Genomic DNA, 23,179 nt, shown 5'->3' on the forward strand with positions numbered 1-23,179 from the left:
ACTTCCACAAAAAAATCAGGGAAATAAGGCAGTTTGTTATGCTTTTCCAGTGTGCAAAATTTCACTTCTCTGCGTTTCATAACAATTTCAAAATTAAAAAATATTGACCTGCAATAAAGTGATACACAGGGTTTATATGTCGTTACACATTCATGAACATGTTTCGGTCAACCAGTTAAAAGTAACTAGAGACCTCTTCAGACGATATTGCTTATACAAAAGTTGATTCCATAACGAAGAGGTCTCTAGTTACTTGTAACTGGTTGGCCGAAACATGCTCATGAATGTGTAACAATCTATATATATGGGCATAATCAATCGATAGAAAATCATAAATAAAATGCAAGTGAAAACATTTTAAAAAGAATGTGCAACATTACTTTGAGTGAGTTGGATGGTTTAATAAGCTGTTTGTTAAGGTGCTTCATTGAAGGCTTGAAGATGGAAAAAGAGTTTTTGAAAATTATCTTAACTATCCTAAAAGAAAATTTAAATAAAAATAAAAAAAGGGATTTACCCTGCTTCTAAAATCGTTCAAATCTATTCAGAATGTAATTGTAAGTTATACAACTATTTTTCACGCATAATATACATATATATATATATAAAATACACAGACACTGTTTACAATTCATTGAACGCTTGAAAAAGATTTACAAAAATTATCCTAAATAAGAAAAAACGAAAAAACAAATTGTGATTTACCTTATTCCTAAAATAATCCAAACAATCCTGTACAAAATAGCAGGTTATATTGACATAATTTTTAAACCACTTGTGCATTTATGATTTTCTATTGACGGATTATATATTATTTATTTGTTTCCCCACCAAAGCAAATTAGTCACAAGGCCGTTTTTAATGTGGGGTAAAAACCAGCTCCCCTAAAAGTAGGCAAAAAGGGGGCACTCTGGTTACCAAAAATAATAATTGTCTCAGTATAGAGGGTTTCCCCTCCATTGACTGGTACAAATTATCTTAAGTGCAGCATCTGCCGGAACAGATACTCCACTTTGATCTCGGCCCGAAGGCCAAAAACAGAAAAAAGGCAAGCCTCTTTTATATATATATATATATATATATATATATATAAATAAATAAAACTAGGACTATCCACTTATTTAGTGTTTCCTTTTCAAATTAAATATGTTTTTAACTCTTTTTCAGAGTGTTTTTTAACACGTTTTATCAACTATTTGCTCATATATATTTAGGGTAAGTCACAGGAAACAGGTGTTTTTAAAACGTTTTTTTTTAGAAGGAAAGGAGCATTCTAAAATCATTTGTTTCCCATGACTCACCCTGTATGTGTGTGTAAGATATACTTGATAATCCCACATAACACATAACAGATACTAACAAACATGGAAATAGGAGAGAAAAAAAAGAAATTGTCACAAAGTCATGATTTGATTCAATGTTTCGTCCCAAGTATGTGTTTTTGTGTTTTATGAAGAATAAAGATGATACATTAGCAGAGTCAATATTTATATACTTGATGTAGTGGTGGGAGCAAGAAGTTCCAAAGAGAGTGTTAAGGTTGGATACAGATGTGCAAGATATAGTGATGTGGTGTGTTACAGCATGAAACTGTTGGTTAGTTGAAAACTTTTGTAGTGATTTTCTAATTATGTGAAAAGAGAGTGGGTAGTAACAGCGATAGTACGAAAGGAGAGTGAGAGTTTGGGTGGGGAAAGGGGGTTTGTTATTAGAGCAGTGGGAACTTAGCAAGGGCATAACCAACTGGTTTCTATGCTTTTTGGACCCACCCCACCCCGCATCACAGAAGTCGACCAAATTTTTTTTTCACTAATTTAACGCTCCACTAGGGGCAGACAGACATAGGTAGGCAGGCAGGCATTTGCCTTGACGCAAATAATTTTCCTGCTAACATGGGAACTATTTACTGCTTGCGAATTGATTTTGCCTGTCATTTCATAATAACGCTTCAAAGTTTACCTACCTATAGGGGAATATTGCATTTGTTTTGTCTTGTTCAAAATATTTATGAATTTATTTTCATTTCCTCGTACAAAAAAGAAACAAAACTTTCCATATCGTTTATTTTTTTTGTATTGCTTCGGACATCTATAAGTATTTAATTACAACCAGAATGTAACAAAAAGTACCAAGGCTTAACAAAAAACTATGAAACATGAAAAGTTATAATTAGGACAACCCAAAAATTGCATTATATTTTGTAAAATTTTAGCTACAAAAAGTTTGGAACCCGATTCCTTAGTCCTTTCTGGCTATGACGTTGGAACTTGAAATAGGTGATAATTAGGAAGGTAGGAAATGGAGGGCTGTTGATATCTCTTTTTGATTTTCTCTTATTTTCATGATTGTTTTCCATACAAATGCACACACAAATGGAAGAAAGTATATGATCAACATAATGCGATCAAGTCTTAACCCTTATCTTTTAGTGGCCTTTGTAAAAAAAAAAAAAAAAAAAAAAAGTCCTGATATTGCATTGGTCATATTTTTTTCCTCCTAATTCATCCTTTAGATTCTCAGATTTTATTCAAATTGTTGTATAATATATATATTAGTGATGGGATGATTCCAATATTTTTCCTGAATTCCGATACTATTACCAATTCAGATTCTTTATAATCTCTAAATATTTAACTGTAAAACGGTTGTCTCAATTACAATAAAAACACATCTTAAATGTGCATATATTTTATTTAAATGTAAAAATACACTTGTGTGTGGTAGGGGTGATCTATAGATTTTACTTTTATTGGTATTTTAAAATCAATAAATATTTATTGTTTTATTATTACTACCAGCAATGGAAGATTTTGTTTTAAATAAAATCAAATAAAAAAAAACTATAAGAAAGCATTTTTAACATCAGAAAAATCAGCACAAATTTTTCAGATTGCAATACTCTAAAAAGTTCCAATTTTTCCGATTAATCATCCCCACACTAATATATATTAGAAGATTGCATGAATCATGAAACAATAAATGATAACATAATCATATATTATATTACCACATAATATATTATGTATATTTTTCCATATTTACTTCAACAGTGTTCAATACAGAAGCAGAGCATAATTTTGAAAACATATTTTCATTATATAAATACATACACATAGTGAAAAAGTACACATATATTAAAAGAGATCAAACAATTTATTGCAGCAATCTTTACAACCATTGCTTGCATAATTTACCAATCCAAAGTTTTTTAAAAATTTTTTAAGTTATGATTTTTTTTTTTTAATCCGATTCAAAGTACCCAGTTAAATCAAACAAAAAAATAAATTTGGTTAGTTTTAAAATTAAATAACATTTTTTATTTATTTACAACCCACCCCCCCAAAAAAAACACAGACACACATAAAAAAGAAAAAAAAATGCTTTCATTGTTAAAGTACAAAATAAAATTAAAAAATTACTTATTATAAAAATGAATAGTAGTAAGTTTACAGTTTTTAGTCATGTGCAAGCGACTCTATAAGTCACTCCATCGGTCCGTCTGTCCGTAACACTTTTGTGCCTAGCCTTTTTGGTTAAGATCAAAGGTCTGTTGTTAATAGATGCTGTTCTTAGCTTTTTAAGCTTTTCTTGGCCTTTTGGCCAAGATCAAGAGTAGTATCTGTTCTTACTACATGCTGTACTTATGTTTGTAACTTTGTGATATAAAGTGAGATATCACTTTTCTGTATTAATTTAATGTAAAATGATCACCCACTTTACAACCAGTCAGTCTCAAAGCCATTCAAGTCATTCTCCAGATCATTCAAGTTGTTTTTGAAGGATTCCAGTTATTTTTTAAGCATTAAAGTCATTCTTAAGGTCATTCAATTCATCCTTAAGTTCATTAAAGTCATTCTAAGTCATTTACTTTTTATTTATTGAAGTCATTTCAGCCCATTTTTTGGTCATTTTAGTTTATCTTTAAGAATTTCATGTCAATCCTACATTCACGCATTCATTCATTACACGAGAGCATGCGACTAATGGCTATCGGCCTTGTTATGTCAGAAGACTATTTGTGTCTGAATATTCCGGGCAGCAGAGAGTGCAGTAGACTGAGAGAAACCTAGGTCAGGTCTGTAAGATGTCGGATGTTACTCACCTCTGAGTCAGAGACACTTGCAGCATCTTCCATATCAAAAGTGGATAATGATATACTAAATTGTAAATATACAATTCAGAATATTTTTTTCAAATTAATGTCTAAAATTCACACTTACATTTTTAGTTGATAAAGTGATGAAAACAATCGTAAGACATTAATGTTTTTTTATTCTTTACTAGCTATTGAGTAACATGAATTGTTAAGATAAATTCACTAATAAGTATAAATACTAACTACAAAGATTAGGTGCAGTAATAATAAAAAAAAAATTTGATACTTGTCCATAAAAATACACAGGTAAGAAAAAAAAATCGTAGTTCTAAATAAATTAACAGGAAAACTCTTTGATATATACTTACACATCAATAAAAATAGGTATCTATACAAAAACTTAGGAAGAATTATTAAGAATTTTGATTAAAAATAAAAATCAGTTTTATCATATTTTCCCCCAATTTGCTATTAACCTTTTCTAATCTGGTTGAATTAATTTGTTCAGTCATAAATAAATGAATATAACCACATAGATAAAGTGGGAACCGATTCAAACACGCCTTGTGCATATTAGTTCAGTATAGGGTTGATGCCAGATACCTCTAGATTGCAATTGTCCATTTTTTACATTCAATATGCTGCCATCTAAAACTAACAAATGTTTTTTTTTTTTTTTTAATCGTCTACATCATCTCATTTGGTTTCAATAAAAAGCAGGGCAATGTTGGCAACTGGTTTGGCTGCCCCATACCCAGCATTACAATCTTCAAAGGAACAAAATTTTTTAAAAAAGTCATAAAGGGTTAATTATAACTTAATATTAATTATAATAAAGTGACAGACTGTTTTACACATATTTGTGCCTTTATCAATAGAGAATCAGCAAAATACGATAAAACTGATTTTTATCTTTAAAATTTTACTCAATAATTTTCACTCATTTTTGGTGTAGATACGTTCTTTTTGCCTGATGCATCAAAGTTATTTTCTGTTAAGTTATTAGGAATTGCGATTTTTACCTGCATATTTTTATGGACAAGAATCAAATTCTTTTTAAACTGCAAATTGTCAAGTGTCACTTTTAGAAAATTATCAAAAATAAATTTGCAAAAAAATTATTTTCATGCACTTCATTGTAAAACAATCACTTTATAGCTGATGTCACTGAAGTTCTTGCTTTCTGTATAAAAGATAGCAGGAAGGAAGAATATCAATTACAATGGCTTTCACATTAGTATGTGAAAGAGTATAATATACATATACATACACACATTGAATGAAATCTGAAGAAAATAAAATGAAACTGAATATCACCTTGATATGGGTAACTATTTCAAAGAGAAAAAGAAACTTATCTACTCTCTCCTGGCAAAAGATATGGATTCACCACTTTTGTAATGTAACGTTTCTTCCAAATTTATAGGTTGTCCCACACTCAGCAGTATCAAAAATTAAAACTCGGCACAAATCTGAGACAAAACCTATTTCATTTAACTAATTAATTTTTAGTTATCTCCCTTCCAAATTTTCTTAGAAGCTTAAGTGAAGAAAATAAAAATCTAATGAGTTTAAATACAGTAAAATAAAATCGACACAAATGAAATTAAAAATAAATTCAATGTTTATGTGTGTCACATATATGTTCTTATTATACAGCATTTGATTTTTGATTTTCTGCAATCTTAAGAAAAACAGCAACTGCACAATTGCACAGGACAGTATTTATTGAACCACCCTCTTCCAGGAGGTTAGATACAGGGTCAGGTGTAGGTTTTGATATGATAAAAGTGTTTCTGTGAAGCAAATTGGACCTGGCACACCCAGATTCTCAAGCTATGTCATTAACCACTTAGCCAAAGGACAAAGAGTAGCCAGAGATAAAGAAATAGAAACACTTGATAAAGGAGTAACAGCTATGAAATAGATCACATATACAACTGTAGTAATAAAAAAACAAACAAAAAAAAAAAAACGCCTTATTTAATATTCCTGCACTGTTATTAGACTTCTATAAATTAGTGGTGCTTGTACAGAATTCTCCCTACGTTGCTTCTGTTACCTACAGATTACTTCATGGCTCTTGTCCCACCGCAATGCTTAAATACCGTCCTGTCCTGTGGCTGAAGAGACCAAACCTGCGACTATATACATTCACATTAGACCCTCAGCATAATCATACTGGCGTTTGCTCAGAGATGTAACAGCATTTTCGCACTGTAGTCCTGCCCCAGAATTGTGTGAATGAACATGTATCACTGCCACACTTTCGGAGTTCTGTATTGGTTAACTATCGTGATGTTCCCAAGTTTTATGCATTCTTTAATTAGTTTAAGTAGCCTCTGTCTATTGCTAATGGTTTTATGACCATGCTTAACAAAAAAAAAAAAAAAAAAAAAAATTCAGATGTATTTTCTGTGATATAAACGTTGTTTAAATTTTAAAATATATTTGTAAGCCACATTACAACACAATATTTTTGTAAAAGAAACAAACATTTATCTGTTTAAAATTAATATTTCAGTGATAGACACTATCTTCAGAATTTTATACATTTTTTTTTGTTTTTTCGTGTCATGATGGTAGATGGAAGAGAAATTAATACAGAGTACATGTATTGGTCGTCTGTGGTGATATATTCGAATGCTGGAAGAATGTTTGGTGCACGTGATGTGAAATTCAGATATGTGTTTTTCATGATACAAGCGGTGTTTAAATTTAAAAAAATAAATAAATAAATAAAAAATTAAATCTCCAAAATAAAGAAAAATCTGTATCATGGATGTGGAAAAAAAACATGTAAACTAATCAAGTAATCTTTATTTTATAAATAAAATAATTTATAAATCATTAATGGGAATTTGTAGGCATTACAACAAAAATATTACAATGTTAAGTTATCTCTCTTGTATTGATTTAAAGTGATTTTCAAAACAGCGTCATAAGACAGTCGCTTTTTGGTTAGCCATGAAATGTAATTTTATTTAAAAAATAAAACTACTTGATCAATTTACATGATTTTTGGAATACAATATTTTCTTTCTGTCACATGTACATACATTATACAGATCTTTACTTATTTTTTTGATATGGGAGAATTCTGGACAAGCACCAAGTTATCTATATATAGTATTGGTAATACTTTAAACTATATTACTATTTTTTTTTTTTAAATAATTTATTTGAATCAATAGTCAAGATTTTGTTTTTAAATAACATAGGAGAAATTATGGAAACGCCAACAATCATTATCACAGAAATTTACCAGCCAACAGTTGCGGACATATTGGTTACAATAATCAAGTTGTGTAGTAACAAAAAAAAAAGAAAAAAAAAAGAAAAAAAGGCAGATTTATTTTTACAGCAGTTGGCTAAGATTTGACTGGTAAACTTTAGTCCTGTTCTTCCTCCAAATCGGAGAACCTTTATTTGAAGCAGTAGGGAAATTAAAGTCCATGATGGAATGTGGACCAAAATTATGGATTTTCCCCAGTCAGCAGTATCAGAATTTTCGTGCAAGTTTGAAAGAGATCATGAAATGAAAACATAACGGAAGACATAAGAAAAACAGAAAGCAATATGAAAAGGTCAAATGTCACAGATTCAACATTTATAAGCGTAACTCTTAGAACGAGATGTGACGAAATGAGGGATCATGTACAAAATGTAACCACACCAGCTGCAGCAGCTAAACGTAAGAAATGCAGCTGTGAGCTCAAGGGAAGAAATCATAGAATGTGGATGAAAGCAATATTTAGTGATGAATCATGAATCTGCATCAGCGAATGGGGCGAGGCTGGAATTTGTGTCTCATGTCACTTCATGAAAATATTTAACGATGACTGTCCGATGAAGAAAAAACTATGCGGAGGAACATTTTTTTTTTTCAGTCTGGATTCCATCATATGTTTTTCTACCTTATGTTGGAAGTTTTACCGATTAAAATAATTTTCTTTTTAATATGAGATAATTAAAGCGATACAAATGTCCAGACTTTAAAAGAGCGCATACACACACAAAATGGTATATACCCATCAAAAGACTCCATGAAAACTGATAACAGTGGTGGTTTGCCATAATGACGGATTCCATCCCAATTATAATGCTATCTTTGGTTCAAATTTAATACCATTAACGGCAATGCATACATATTAAACCCCATTAAGTCCCATTGCATCTAATTTTTTTGACTACCAAGTTGAAACTGTGTAATGACTAAAAATGGGTTAGAATACACAAATTAAAAAGAAAAGAAAAAAAAAAATCAAGGAGATACCTGTACACTATCACACAGATTCTTTTGTGTACCATGTGAGTCTACAGTTAGGATTGCTCTACACAACTAATTAAAATCATTCAATAAAAATGAAATATTTACTCTTCTATAAATAGGACACTGGGTACATGTGACATATTTTAAAAATCAAGTGGCTGTACATTCAAGATAAAATATATACATTATGATAAAAGACCAATTGGCAATAAGTTAACAGATTACTATTGCAAGACTCGTTTATATAAGCTTGGAGCTTTAACCCATAAAGTCCCAGGGTATCTACATTTTTTACCATTGAGTTGGAAACTTTGTGTAATGACTAAAGATGGATACACAAATTCAAAGGAAAAAGATTATTTAATTTAGAAAAGGAAATATTGGCTCCCCTATAAATAGGATACATGTAATATATTTGAGAAGTCAAGAGGCTATACATTCAAGATAAAATTTACACATTATGGTAAAGAGCAAAGCAATTCACACAAAGAATTACATTGCACTTTTGGCAATAAGTTAGTGACTTACTATTGCATATATCATTGAACCAATAGAACTTTAGAAAATTTCACAAGAATTTTTAAGAATTTTTCAACAACTCTCAGAGAGAAATTGATGAATATAGATGCATTTTATTTAGCCTTTGTTCAGAGTAATTATACAGTAAGCAGTATTATTATATATCATCTTATAGATTTTAAAAAGAAATTATTTGGGACAGTGGGACCTAATGGGTTAAGTTACTGGGCAGCAAAGTAAACACTAGATGATGCATAGATGAGGTATGTCAAATTCCGACTATTTTGAGTGCCATGTTTAAATGTATTGTAAGGATTGCTGTACACAACTAATTGAAATTGTTTGATAAAAAATTAAGGTGGAATATTTTAGGTACTTGAACTTAGAAACATACAATTTGCATACAACTAATTTAGTTAAATTCATGAACACAATGTAATGAAGTCATATAGTGGGGAAAAAAAAAAGTAATGAAATTTCAAATATCCAAGACTTGTATGCAACTGCAAAAAAAAAGAAAAAAAAGAAAAAGTGATCAATAAACGTGCATAGTTTAAAAAAAAAAAAAACATCACACTTTTTTTTTTTGAAAAAAACAAAACAAAAAAACGCTGCACATTTATCCAGATTAGATAAAAAAATGCAATTTTGTGCGTTGAATCTTTTATGTAAGTCAAAAGGTGTACTTGCAAAGGATCACATGTTTGACGTGTTACCAGTATGCATCCTTAATTCTGTTAGCATCAGTTTAACAGAGAGACTCCAGATTCCCTCAGCCTTAGGTTCGTTGTGGACATAATTGAAGTTAAGCAGCAATTCATCGTCATTCTTTATGGAGATGCCTAAACACTATCACACTCCTTACACCATAAATAAAATAAGAAATATAAAAGGACACACACCACAAGATGTCACTCTCGGGACATGCTCATCAAACCAAACCTGCTGCTGTCAGAACTCTGCTCCAACTTTTAAGGCTCTCACAAATAATAAACTCCTTTATAGTTATAAATTGAATTTCTGCAGTAGCAAAAATGTTCAAATTTAAATTCTCAAAAACCAACCCTAATCCAACCAACTGACACATCTCCTTAGTCATTCATAGACTATATACAAGCAAGTAAACAATTCCCTAATTCAACTAGGAACAACAAGCAGGTTAAAAATAAAGCAAGATGCCAGATGCTTTAGCAGAAGGAGGCATGGCCACATGAAGTTATGTAGGTATATACCGGAAAAGGTGTAGCCAAGTGGAGTTTGCGAAGAATGTACGCTGGAACAGGCATAGCCATATAAAGTTGTGCATGTGCCAAAATGTTATTTAGAACTGATTATCGGTCTACGTGTTTACAATGTTTGTTAGTGAAATCAAGACCGATTCCTGCTCATTTCAATGTTGGCAACGGACCACCGTGCTTGATCAGCCTTCATTCCCAGTGAATTCATTGGAAGGAGCTGACTTGATCGACCCAGGCTGAATGCCATCACAAATTCAAAGTTCCAAACTAAAGGTCAAGCAAAGTTTTATCTCCAGTGAATTTGCGCAATCTGAACCTCTCTGACACCCATTATCCATTCATTACAACTCAAACAAGATATATATTTATAGATACAAACGTAAAATCATCCTTTTTTTTAAGAATGGCAGAAATTTAGTACAACAGCTACATGTAAACTGAATGCCAAAATTTGTTCAGGTCGACTCACCTAGGCAGGTTCTGTATAACAATGACCCATTCACAAATTAGCATCTCAGTTTTTTTTTTATGAACTTGATTAAACAACACCATGAATATCTAACCAATCATTACTACAAAAATTCTTGCAAGGCTCTTAATCATTCTTGAAGAACTTGTGTAGACTTGAAAGTAAGCAACATTTTAAAGTCACCATGAAGATAAACAAAATGCTGCTATACAGGACGGTTGAGTAAATGTTTGATAGTCTGCCAATTCCCAATAAAAGGCAAGTACTTGCAAAGCGAGTCACGAAAAATGTTATAACGTTTCTTTACTCATAAGGACCAAAATCTAGGTGTCTGTCAGCAGTGACATTCTTCCTCAGATCAATATAATCTTGTGATGTCCGATGGAGCAAGAAAAGATGCAAATAGTAAACTTCCTAATAATACAAAGGAAGTAACAGTGAACTCCCCATCCAACTTATAGTATAGATAAGATGAGGACCAATAATGAAGATTTAATGCTATGGACACACTATGCTCCTGATTAAAAAGATGAGCAATGGAGCGCAAGTACTATACTACCCTCTTACAGTTTTAATGCAAAATCATTTTTTTAATTGTTTTTTTTTATAGGAAGTCTACACACCTTGAATTTAAAATGCAGCATGTTTATCTATATAATAAACTAACACAATTTGGTTCTTTGTTATTGTGGCAAAATTTGAAAACTGAATTTGAAGTGAAACCAATGGTATCTACTGAATATGTTGCAGTCATGAAAACATCCAAAAATCACGAAAAATGATAAAGTAGCAAATTAATTATTAATGAAAACAGTTTTCAAAGACAATTAGCAAAAATTAAGTTTGCTAAGCTGGCCAAAGATTTACCTCCCTTTCATTAAGATTCGAACTCTCCAGTTTTTTTTAATGCAAAACTCAATTTTTGCTAATTGTCTTAAAATCTATTTTCATTAATAATTAATTTTCTACCTTATCGGTTTTTGTAATTTTTGGAATATGTTCATTACTGCGACACGATAATTCAGTAGATAACATTGGTTTTACTTGAAATTCAATATTTCAGTCTTTGAATCTTGCTACAATAACGAAGAAGAATTTTATGTTCATACATCATCACCTTCAACCTTTTTTTAAAAAAAAAAAAAAGATGGAATTGCCTCATCATTGAAGATGCAATGCAAAAGCAATTTAAAAAAAAAATTTCATCTAATGTCGATGTTGTGTCAAACATGAGACTAACTAAAATACACTTTTTTCTTGGCCTTTTGTTCAACATCAAACATGGTAGAATAATATCATGAGGCCTGAGTTTGTGCTGGTCATCTATAAGATAGAAATATGCCACAAACTAACAAGTGTTTCAGAGATACGCCCCCCCCCCTCCCCATAACCAGATATATTCTGAAGCTACATTAATCAGATTAATATAATTCAGTTTGGACAAAGATGGTGCCATAATATTGTGAGGTCTGCATTTGTGCTAGACGTCCACTGAATGGAAATACTTTATTAAGCATCGGGGGAAATATAGAACTAATGAAGGACATGGCTGTGGAATTTTAACAGATCCTGTTAGTTAAAGTTATTTTCAATTTTATCTTTAAGGCTGTTATGAGTAAATATCTTTTCCCTTATGAGCTGTCAATTTTAAGTTACGAAAAATAAACTAACGAAAGAAATGTTTTCGAAACGTGTCAGAGTCCATATTTTTGGGGAGCATTTCAGAAATTAAAAAAAAGAAAAAAGAAAAAAAAAAGTTTTTTTTTCTAACTGTGGCAAATTTTTTTCTTGGTGGAGCATCTTGGAAATTAAAAAAAATAAAAACAAAAAAATAACAAAACCGTATTTTTTTTTTTTTTTTTTTTTTTTTAAGATGAAGGACAAATACTTTTCTTAGCATCTTGAACCATGCGTAGCAAAATAAGTGGAGGAATGTATGTGTAATAGTGTTTTTTCTCGTAGATGTGGTCAGTGTTCTGCCAGCTAAAGTAAGTCAAATTGCGCCACTTGGCCATGCAACGAAAGTGGACGTTTGTGGTCGGCCAATAACGCGGATAAAGTTCGATAAGGGCAGCATGATCCGGCAGAAAAAGGGTGTGCGTTAAGCCAGCGCCATGCATGCCGATCATTATATCTGCCTGGGTGACGTAACGTAACTGCTTTTCCATAGCGATATTGTCCAACTGTACACCTTGGACATGATGGCTCGGCAAGAGATCCTTTACCTTTTGTAAAAGCTCACCTTCATTTTTAATCTTACGGGTAATCAATCCGGAAGGATTACCCACATGTGCAACATAATCCCGACGCCAGATAAACAGGACAGATAAATTTTTACAATTAAGGTTTTTGTAGTCCTTAACTTGGTAACGTCCAAGAAAAAACTTTTTAAATTCATGGAGGAAAGAAACAAAAGGATTTGAATACACCCAAAAGGGAGTCCACCCTCCAAATAAACTGAACACCAACTGAGGCAACAATGACTTAGCACCAATAGCAACTACTGGACTGTTATATCCTATGATACTCCAAGCAAGATCCTTAAATAAAATGGGGTGCTTTATATCTTTGGCTCGGATAACATTTTTGAACAAAGTAGTCCAAACAGAGAACAGCATGCCCGGTGGATGCCCATCTATTAGTAAGATATTCGTTTTTTCTGCTGACTGACGAAGCAACTTTAACATCAGAAACGCGTTGTAGAAATCAGTAATGGAGTGAAAGAAATTTGCATATTCGTAACGCTTCACGGCAATTGTGAACAAGGTTTCATTTTTCAGGTTGTCATTACTGCCGTCACGCTCATCAAACCGCGTCGAGGCCATCCAATTGTTGAGATGATTTTCACCGTTGAAATTATAGACGGGTCTTTTTCGGCAATTCACGGAAAAATATCCAGAAGTAGGAATCACATCAGAGACCGACTGTGGATGAGTTTGCACAATACCTTTGTTATGATCAATGATAGAATTTTTGGATGGATCCAATATGACATTTCTTAATCGTGCAAACTCGTGACTGAAACCGATGAAATTGCCAGCACAAGCTGTCAGATTCTGTTGAAGCCATACTGTCACAGAATTACCAGAATGGCTATAACTGATGTCCTTAGCTGCTGAAGAAGACCCTATAGCAGTAAATTGAGAAAATGAAATGAGGTCAACCCACAGCAGTAACCACATGGTAAAGAAAATGAGGCATAAGCCGGATAAGCTGCGACATTTGCGACCAAAGAGTCTTGATAATGAACTGGTGCCGTATGGAAGTTGGTTGCATCTTTTAATAAATCGCATCCGCTCACACCAATGTTCACAATCTGTGAAAGAGAAAAAAAGAAAAAAAAAACATAAAATAAAGGCATATCATAGGAAAACAACAAATATGAATAAAGGTCCAGAACAGTTAACATTCAAGAACCTTAAAAAAAAAAAATTTTTTTTTAAATGATAATTTATGTAAAATGCATTAGAATGAAATTCTCTACCAAACTCAACTAAAAAGAAAGTGTGAAAAGATTTTCTTTTCAAAAGTAAAATTACAGAAAAGTTAACACTACAGCACTTATCGAATAAAAAAAAAAGTTTGCAACTGCCATTTTTAAGTGTGCAAACGATTGCTAAGATTTTTTTTTTAAACAGTAAAAAAAAAAAAAAATCTTATAAATTGCTTTTTCCACATGTAGCTAGCTAGGTTCAGTAAAGAATTTCATTTTAATGCGATTTATATAGATTAGGTGTTGTTTCTTTCGGTTTAGAAATTCTAGAGTGTTAACTATTCTGTACCTTTTACCTCAAAATGTAAATATGTCAGCTGAACTGAGTTTATATAGAAGGCGCATCGTCTATATATATATACTCATCATGAATGGTTAGATTGCGAAATAGTTCATCGCGGGTGACTTTATCAAAGTAGGTTAACCACTTTTTGAGCAACAATTTATGAGATGTCGGCATAAGCAAAATTGCAAACTGTATTAGGGTTTGGTTGTTTTGTTTTACGGCATATCAACCCTTTTCAGGTTATCTAATGCCGAATCCAGTAATTTTGGAAAAGTTTTTATAATTCAAATTCTTTATACCTTCAAATATTTATTCATGGTGTTTAGTTTGGCTGTTTTGTAGAGAAAAATTGTTGCTTTTGTTTTTGGCTTTGCATAACATGATTGAGTTTTATAAAGTGAATGAAAAAACCCCAAACTATCAAGGTTTCCAAACTGTATCATGTTTATTCTTTTTATTTAGCTGCATCTAAAAAATATTTGTGAAATTTATAAAAAATAAAAATTTTTACTTATTGAAGTGGTTGCATATCTTATTTAATAATTAATATATACTTGTTCCTCATTAACATTTATACTCCTGACTAACCTGACAAGCAGCAAAATCTCACCACTTCACTGTTGAGTTCCTTAGATGTCAAAAAACCTATTCCCTCTTTCTTCTCTCAGACTCCCAGACTTTGGAATTCCCTCCTTGTTTTGTTTCATTGACTGTATTGACATGCAGACGTTTAAATTTAACGTGAACAGACATCTTACTACTCAACTCCCCACAATTATCTGTTAGATATGATCACAAATAGTAGTCCCTTATGACCAAGTGGCAATAGGTCTTGTTTGGTGCCACAAAAAATTTAAAAAAAAAAACAAAGAAATTTTTAAAAAATCAAACAAAAAAAAAACATTACCATGCAAAAATCTTTAGCTGACTTTAACTATAATAAATTTTTATAGCAAAGTTTGCATTTTATTATCTTTATACTTATAATAAAACTGGGTTAATCAACGTTTGTTTCCTTAAGCCTTTTTTTCCCCCATATATCAAATATATAAAATGCATGTTAAAATATTCCTTGGTATTGCACTTGAGTTTGAAAAAAAAATTCAGCTGTAATTTGCAATTTAATCAGCAAGTCACTTGCCTCCGACTAAGTTTCTGTGTATTACTCTCAACCCATGTTGTTTGACCCCCCCCCCACCACCACCAACTATTACCTCTGCCAAGAAGGTTATGCTTTAGGTTGAGATCCTATATGTACAACCTAAAGTCCACATTGCTTGACCAATTGTTACTAAACTTTGTCAAAATATTGGTCATGATCTAACTTATAACTAATTTTTTTTTTAAATTGCTCCAGACAAGGCATAAAACCACTTGATGGAAGGAGTGAAAAAAAAAATACTACTTCAAGGTTAAAAACTAGTCAATAAGTGCTAGATAGATAGATTCCGATACAGAAAACAGCAATTCTTTTCCCTTCGTCAGAAACATCGCTCATGAAATCTGAGGACTGAAGAATAAAATAAGTATGCCAAAAATAAACCAAATCCCACTTTTTACTCTCCTAAATTTAATTTCGAAACATCTAGATCAAGGTCACAAAAAAAGTAGAAAAAAAAAAAAATCACATTTTTGTTGATAACTTTGGTTCTGTCCATTGTAGAGGCTCACTACTGTGACAGAAGAAACTAACGGAAATTAGTTTGGCCTGGGATCAGATGAACAGGTCATGCAGAGGTAAGAGGTTATTTGATTTCAAAATGTTCCAAAAAGTGCAATAAAAAGAAACCAGGCATTTTTGCCATCTCCCTCTTTTAGATCTAGTTTATTTTCACTGTATCGTTTCATCACCCATTGTAGTAATCATCCGGAGAACAAGCTGCCTCGCTTGCTGTTTACTGTACAACTGGATTTCTTTCACAAAAATTTAAAAATAACAATACGCTCTCACTCAAGAGATACCCTCTCCTTCACTCCAGCATCAGCACATGCTGATGGTTTAACCTTTGGGAGCCAGATGTCAGTCACTGATTGTCATCCGTGGACTTACATGCACCCCCACAACTCCCAAATTTATTTCAACATGGAAACAGGATTTTTGACTGGCAGCCACAGTAAATCTAGACGCTTAACCTTTACTGGTCTCTAAAAATAAAGCTTGGATGATATTTGATATTTTCAGGCCCTAATTTAAAAAAATTTTTTTAAAATTGTAAGGTGGACCACACTATAATTTTTAAAGTATGTTTTAGTATGTAGTAAGGATGTACTAATTAATCAGCAGGTAATCAGCCTAATTGGCTACTTTGCCAATCGGCCGATTAATTACTTTTCTCTTTCCTAGAAAATTAAAATCATTTCATCACTGCCAAGTGACTCATGAGATAGCTTTGAACACATTAACATAGTAACTGCTAACTTAATATTTAATTAAGTGTCTGGTCACTATTATGGGGTTTTGCCTTTATTAACTAAAATTAAAAAAAAATAAAGTACAATTTCCAATTCTGAAATGAATATAATTAAACACTTAGATAAGAAATTACAAACCAACTACAAAGTACAAATTGTAATTCTTTAAGTGAATAACTATAAACTGAAGTTCTAAACATGCTGCTGCTGCTCTACTTCTATTCTTGCTGCCTGCCTCCTCCGCTCTCATAGTCTCCTAAGTATTTAAAGTTGAATACAATAAAGTTGTAATGTAGAAACATTAGTTTTTCCATTCTCAGGACATAGCCTGTTCCTCATAGGTTCATACACATTACCACCTGTACTAAAGAACCTTTCACTCTCTACAAATGAAGGTGGTGCGCTTAAATATTTTGAAGCCAGTTTACTCAGCAGTGGTAAGGTCTCCTGTGTCTTCTTCCACCACTGAAATGGATCATTTCTTGCAAGTAGTTGTAAAGCTACGTAATGGTCAAGTTCTTTTGTGCACTTAACCATAAGGGATTTACTCTTTTTGAGTTTAGATTGTGATTTTGTATTTCTGTTGTAGTTACAGTCTCTAGGTTTAACTCACCTTCTATCTGCTCTAAGTTTTGATTTGTTACTGTAGGCTTATTCTGTGACACTATGGTGTCATGAATGCATGCATCGAGGTGTATATTGCAGTGAAGAGTTGTTTGACCAGACAGGATAGGGTGTAGGAATGCAGAGAAATGCAAAGACGTAGCTAGCAAAATAGGACCAACCACTGAGCTATCATTATGGGCTTGTTACATGCAAACCAGATGATATATTGCCTCAAAAATGGGAACAGAATTTAAATTATCTCCAAGATGTCAGAGATGTTTGTATTAGAAGGGGCATTTGCTGATAAGGGCTGCACACAATGCTGGGTGAAAAAACCCAGGAAACTGCCAATAGATATCAGTGAGCACCTCCGCTCCTAGAAAAGAGAGAGGGGTGTTTAGTGGTTTAGATAAGGAGAGGCTCTAAAAGGAAGAGAGAAAGGATGTTTTAACCACCCTATCTCCCAGGAAAATGAGGAAGAGTGGTTGAGACAAGGAGAGGCCCTGAGAGTAAGAGAGAAAGGATAGTTTTAACTACTCTCTGAGGGAGAGCTGAGGAAAAAGGGTTCAATTCAGAAAAAGGAATTCTAAAGAAATTAGTCGTAGCCAGCAAACTGAACGCCCGGGCTGGTCAAGCACTCCCGACCTGGAAGCCCTCAGGGGCTGATGTTATGTTGTTAACTAGCCTGTGTTAATGGGAAATCTGTGACTTTACTTGTCTGGTCATGCATCGTCACTGCTGTAGTCAGTCACCTCAATTTAAACAGTAGTTGTTATGAAGTAATGAAATTAATAAATAGTTTGCTATTATGATAAACCAGAGTTCTGTTTGTTTGTGGTAAGGACTGTTGCAGCAAGCTGCAAGGACCAGCGGAGGGATTAATGAACCCGGAGACTACATAGGATAGGAAACGATTCAGTCCAGAGGCAGAGTGCCCCACCATGGAAACACAATGTGTGAGGACGATCAATAGGCCAACTCGTGATGGGACAATGTACAATCAAAAGAGCACCTGTCATATTGGGTGCAGTTCAACGAAGTTAGAGACACTTGGTGTGGATGGTGCCGTTCGGACTCGTTATAATTCGAAGCTAATTCATCAAACAGACTTGAAAGAGATACAGTTTTACTTTCATGTTGATGTTCTTTACCCTCAACAGAGCTTGAAGTTTATGCTGCAGATTCTGCTTCATTATCATCAATAGAAAATGTAGAATCCAATTCTTAATATTTTCCATGTCATTCTTTTGAAATTTACATTTGAATCTTGGATCTGGAAAAGTAGACACGCGCAAATTTTTATCATTTAGATAGGATGAAAATCTTGTTTTCATTAAATTGTTCAACAGTGGTAAGGATTCCACTAAAGTCAGAAATATCAGAATTTGATTGGACAGCTTTTGAAAGAAATAATCTCAAAGCTAAAATTGTAGGTATTATCATCGATATGGTTGAAGTTCTGTGATTTCTTCGAATGGACTCAGTAACTGGACAATTTTTTGAATAAGTTTCCAAGTTGTTGTAAAGTAAGAATATTATATTATCACAAATTCTCGTATGAAATAAATGTACAAATCTTTTATTAAAAAATTCTGATTTGTACGAATCATTCTGCTTCACATATGTCATGAAAAAGTTATTTCTGATTAATGCTTAAAAAACATTCTGTTATTCTGAAAAACAGCTGTTCATTTGCTTATTTTAAAACTGGCAAACATTAATCAGAAGGGACTTTTTCTGTGCATTCAACATAAAGCAGAATGATCCGCACAAACCAGAAATAAATCATTTCTAAACAATCATAGTGTTAACTTGAACAAAGCAAATACAAAAATAAAATAAAGATGTTAAAACAATAAAAAATAATAGTACTTATGCAGAGAACTTATTGGAAACTCATTTCTTAACATGTGGAGGAGAGGATGTTTTTCTAACTCATCTGTACTTTCACCTAACAATTTAACAATACAAAACAAAGTGATTTGTACCACAAGCATTGAAGGACAGCTAAAGTTTTTTCTCTAAATGTGTTTGACTGGGGAAGGAGTTGAGGGAGCTACCTCAAATAGATGAATATTATCAATGCCAAGTGAAGAATTCAACAGAATCACAAAGAAATACCAATTGTATACAGAACTATCTTTTACTAAAATTAAATTGATGTTGAACATGTATGTTTTCTTAATTACATCGCCATGATAAATAATGTGAAAGACACTACATAAAATTATTACATTTTCTGGAGAATACTATTCTAGAAGTACATGGTGTAAAGAGCTGACATTTGGATATAGCATTCTACAATATGTATTGATTAGACATGCAAAATTCCAGATCTGTATCTTTTAATAGTATTTGTGATATGTGATTTTGAAATTAGTATATGTTTATGACATTTGGTACTTTATTTCTGTCATTAAAATTGAACATAACATTTTTATCGACTTATAATGAAGTAAAATGCAGTTGGAATTTTTTTTTTCTTTAAATATATTGAATTTTTATATCTGTCATTTAATTCAATTTTATTCGATATTTAAACGGCCCTGTCGGTGGGGCATTAGAATACACCGATTGCCCCCCCATGCAGAAGGTAAAAGTCCCTCAGTGGGGGTCCTGGATATGACCTTAAACTATATCCAGTGGTGAGGCCCCAGCTTGCGGGCTTTGGGGAGTGTGGAGCCACCCTTTAATTACCATTGCTCCCAGGTCCACTCTGACCCGAAGTGGTAGTACCTGTTAGGGTTCCAACTATGGGTTAAATAGAAGCCGACTTGAAAACAACAAATATATTCTATTAAAAGATTTTTCTTCAAAATCTTTGCATTCTGCATTAAATAAACCAAAAAGGGTTGATATGCCGTAAAACAAAAACAACCAACCAATCGGTATTTAAAAAATTGTCCATCAGTGCAATTTTGCTATTATAAATGATGCAATGTTCACTTTTCACACCTCAAAAAGTAAAGGCCAAAATTTAATTAGAAATAATTGTACTTTTATTTCCTATTATCTTCTTATATTAGGAGTGATGAAAGCATCTTTTGTGACATTTTTGCTGGTTAATTTTTTTGTCATTTTGGTTTCAAAGTTGTCATGTTATAATTTACACATGTTCGCGCTCCTTCATCCTCAGCAGGGTAATGTATACTGCTGATCATTAGTGGAAAGTAGATGTAGAATCCAATTCTAAATATGTTTTCGATGCCAATCTTAACATTAATATTTAAATCATGGATCTAGGAAAATAGACATATACAAATTTTTATCATTTAGATAGGATGAAAATCTTGTTTCCATTGATAACCTACATCCTCAACATTTGGAAACTTCTCAGAGAGAGCAGACTGAATATGTAGAAGCAACGAATCAACAAAGCATGGCTGAATCTGTGGTATAGGGTAAAATTTGCACTCTTACTAAAAGTGCAAGTTTTGCCTTATACTACTACCACTGAATTCTGCAGGTCTGTTGGCACAAATTTGTCTCCAATACACAAATCTGGACATGATGCACAATCATCCCCCCTTAACCAAGCTCTTTTAAAGACGAGACTTTATTAGTTCGACTACACTGCATGCTGCAACACAGGAGAATTCATACATGAAGAAATAGCTCCAGACCCATTCAAAGATTGGCGATGATGCTGAAAACATGATTACACCCCATCAAAGCTGATTCGAGCCTACATCTGGTCCATAGTGTTCACTGCTAATTCTGGAAATGGCTACCCATAACAATCTTGGCATTATGTAACATAGCATGGACAGCTATATGCAAATCTATGCGAAGTGAGATCACCAGTATAAAAAAAAGATTATAAAAAGGAGAAAGAGGACGATCATAAGAGAGATGTGAAGCATGGAACAAGATAACGTTAGAGACGTCACAGCTGTAACACTGGGGAAATAAATGTTGTTGTTACAAAGAAAAAGCAAGTTGAAGTTCTTTTCTATTCTTTGTCTTCTTTGCAACAAAGACATACGCGTGTTAGTTCCCATGTTATAAGTCTACCATGCATAAAGCATCCATAAAAGAAAAAAAACTACAAGAAAGAGAATGATCATTTTTTTTTTATACACAGTGATCACCACTTATCAAGGCCCGGAAGCCCACTCAGGGATAAGGGTTATTGCAAGTACATTACGTTAGTGTGGAGATTTGATGAAGTGTTTACTTAAGAGGGCGGTGATTAGGAATTTGTTAACGTTGGACTTGATACGACAGAGTGGTCGGAGGATCCTAGAGAATGAACGGAACATGAACATAGCTCAGGGGAAGTTGAGAGAAAAAGGTCTAGGAGGCTTGCATATTGACTGGGTGTATCGGGCACACGGGTGGGTTCGCGAACAATCTGAGTGAGGTCATAAGCAATGGCAAAATCATGACAAAACCTCCCCTCATCGTCTGTCTTATTTGAATGGGTCAGCCATTCCACGTTATGGACGTTGAAGTCACCACAGATGTGGATGTTAGCCGAGGGATGTGCAGACAGTATGTGGTCTATTTTCTCAGATATGCTCTTAAAGATAGTAACTCCACTGTTGTGGGGCAGATAGAGGGCAAATATAAATGCAGTGGTGTTAGCAAGTGCAACACATTAGAGATGTGGAGAATGTTCGAGATCACACATTTAAAATTGCCATAGACTCTTGAAAAGTCTCTACATTATTCAGTACATCTTATGAGATGACTGACCAATTTTTATGATTTCAGGTCCAAATGAATAACAGCAGGAATTGGAATACATCCTACTAAAGCCCGATTGTCACAGCTGGTGAATTTAAAAAATGCAATCTGAATGTGTAGACACTTCAGAAAAATGATATGCAATAAAATTCTGTTTTAAACTTGGAAAAAATGCCATAGAGATGTATGGAATGTTTCAGACTTCTTTTGAACCACCTTGCATGCATCGAGCATCAGTTTTTGAGTGGCATAAGAGATTCAAGGAAGGCAGGGAGCGTGAGAAATGGTGAGAGATAGGTGTGAGAGAAAGGAAGTCAGAACAACAGAGTTGATTGGCCAAATAAAGAATTTCATGTATAAGGACTTGTGTCTATAGAGACAATGAGTGCACAGTTTGATGTCAGTGTGGGAACTGTACATACAATTATTCGCAAGAAATTGAAGATGCGAAAGATGTGCAAAGTTTGTCCCAAGGGTGCTCCATCCTTGTCACAGACTATTTGACCAAGACAGGCATCAAGACAGTTCCTCACCCTTTCTATAGTCCAGACCTTGCTCCCTGTGACTTTTTGGTTTTTTCCAAAATGGTTCCTGTTGAAAATGATTTTTTTTGTCTGATTGGAAACAAGACACACACCTTTGGCTTCAATTACAGCCCTTTAATAGTAAGTATAGTAGGCCTTAAATAATAATCAAAGATATGTCACCTTCCACCTTAGGAGCATCTCCACTTTAATTTCTTAGGTGGTATAGGTCTCATTTAATAAATTTTTTTTTTTTTTTTAATTTTTTACATGATAAAACTTCATTATGATTTTGACCAAGTTAGGTTCAGTGAATTTGTTAGAAAAAGCATTTAAAGGCAGAGCGTTTCGCTAACATAACAAACAATGATGTATTTTGTAGTTGTCATTACCAAAATGTTTTTGGTGTAACAAAAAAAAAAAAAAAAAAAAAAAAAAATGGAAGGAAAAAAAAATAAAGCAAAGTCTAGTGAATAAAGGCAAAATGACAATAAACAAAAGGGAGGCAAAATATAAAAAAAAGGAGCAAATGAAAACCAAACCCAAAGAGAATAACATTTTAGTCACATTTATC

At 33.0% G+C, this 23,179-nt stretch overlaps 1 protein-coding gene and 1 pseudogene across 1 annotated transcript in view; one reads left to right on the forward strand and one right to left on the reverse strand.

Annotated features, from left to right (window-relative positions):
• Nucleotides 1–3,580: 3,580 nt before the first annotated feature.
• Nucleotides 3,581–3,716, forward strand: LOC145244056 (U2 spliceosomal RNA; annotated as a pseudogene).
• Nucleotides 3,717–12,427: 8,711 nt separating this feature from the next.
• LOC145243401 (uncharacterized) overlaps nt 12,428–23,179 on the reverse strand; it is a 40,253-nt gene continuing 29,501 nt past the window's right edge. The window contains exon 2 of the mRNA XM_080106251.1: nt 12,428–13,911. Coding sequence (XP_079962377.1) covers nt 12,464–13,888 — 1,425 coding nt within the window. The 5' untranslated portion in view covers nt 13,889–13,911 and the 3' untranslated portion in view covers nt 12,428–12,463. The remainder of the gene's footprint in view (nt 13,912–23,179) is intronic.

The sequence above is a fragment of the Euprymna scolopes genome, chromosome 22, assembly GCF_053919585.1.
Source record: "Euprymna scolopes isolate OS-2025 chromosome 22, ASM5391958v1, whole genome shotgun sequence".
Taxonomy (NCBI): Eukaryota; Metazoa; Mollusca; class Cephalopoda; order Sepiida; family Sepiolidae; genus Euprymna; species Euprymna scolopes.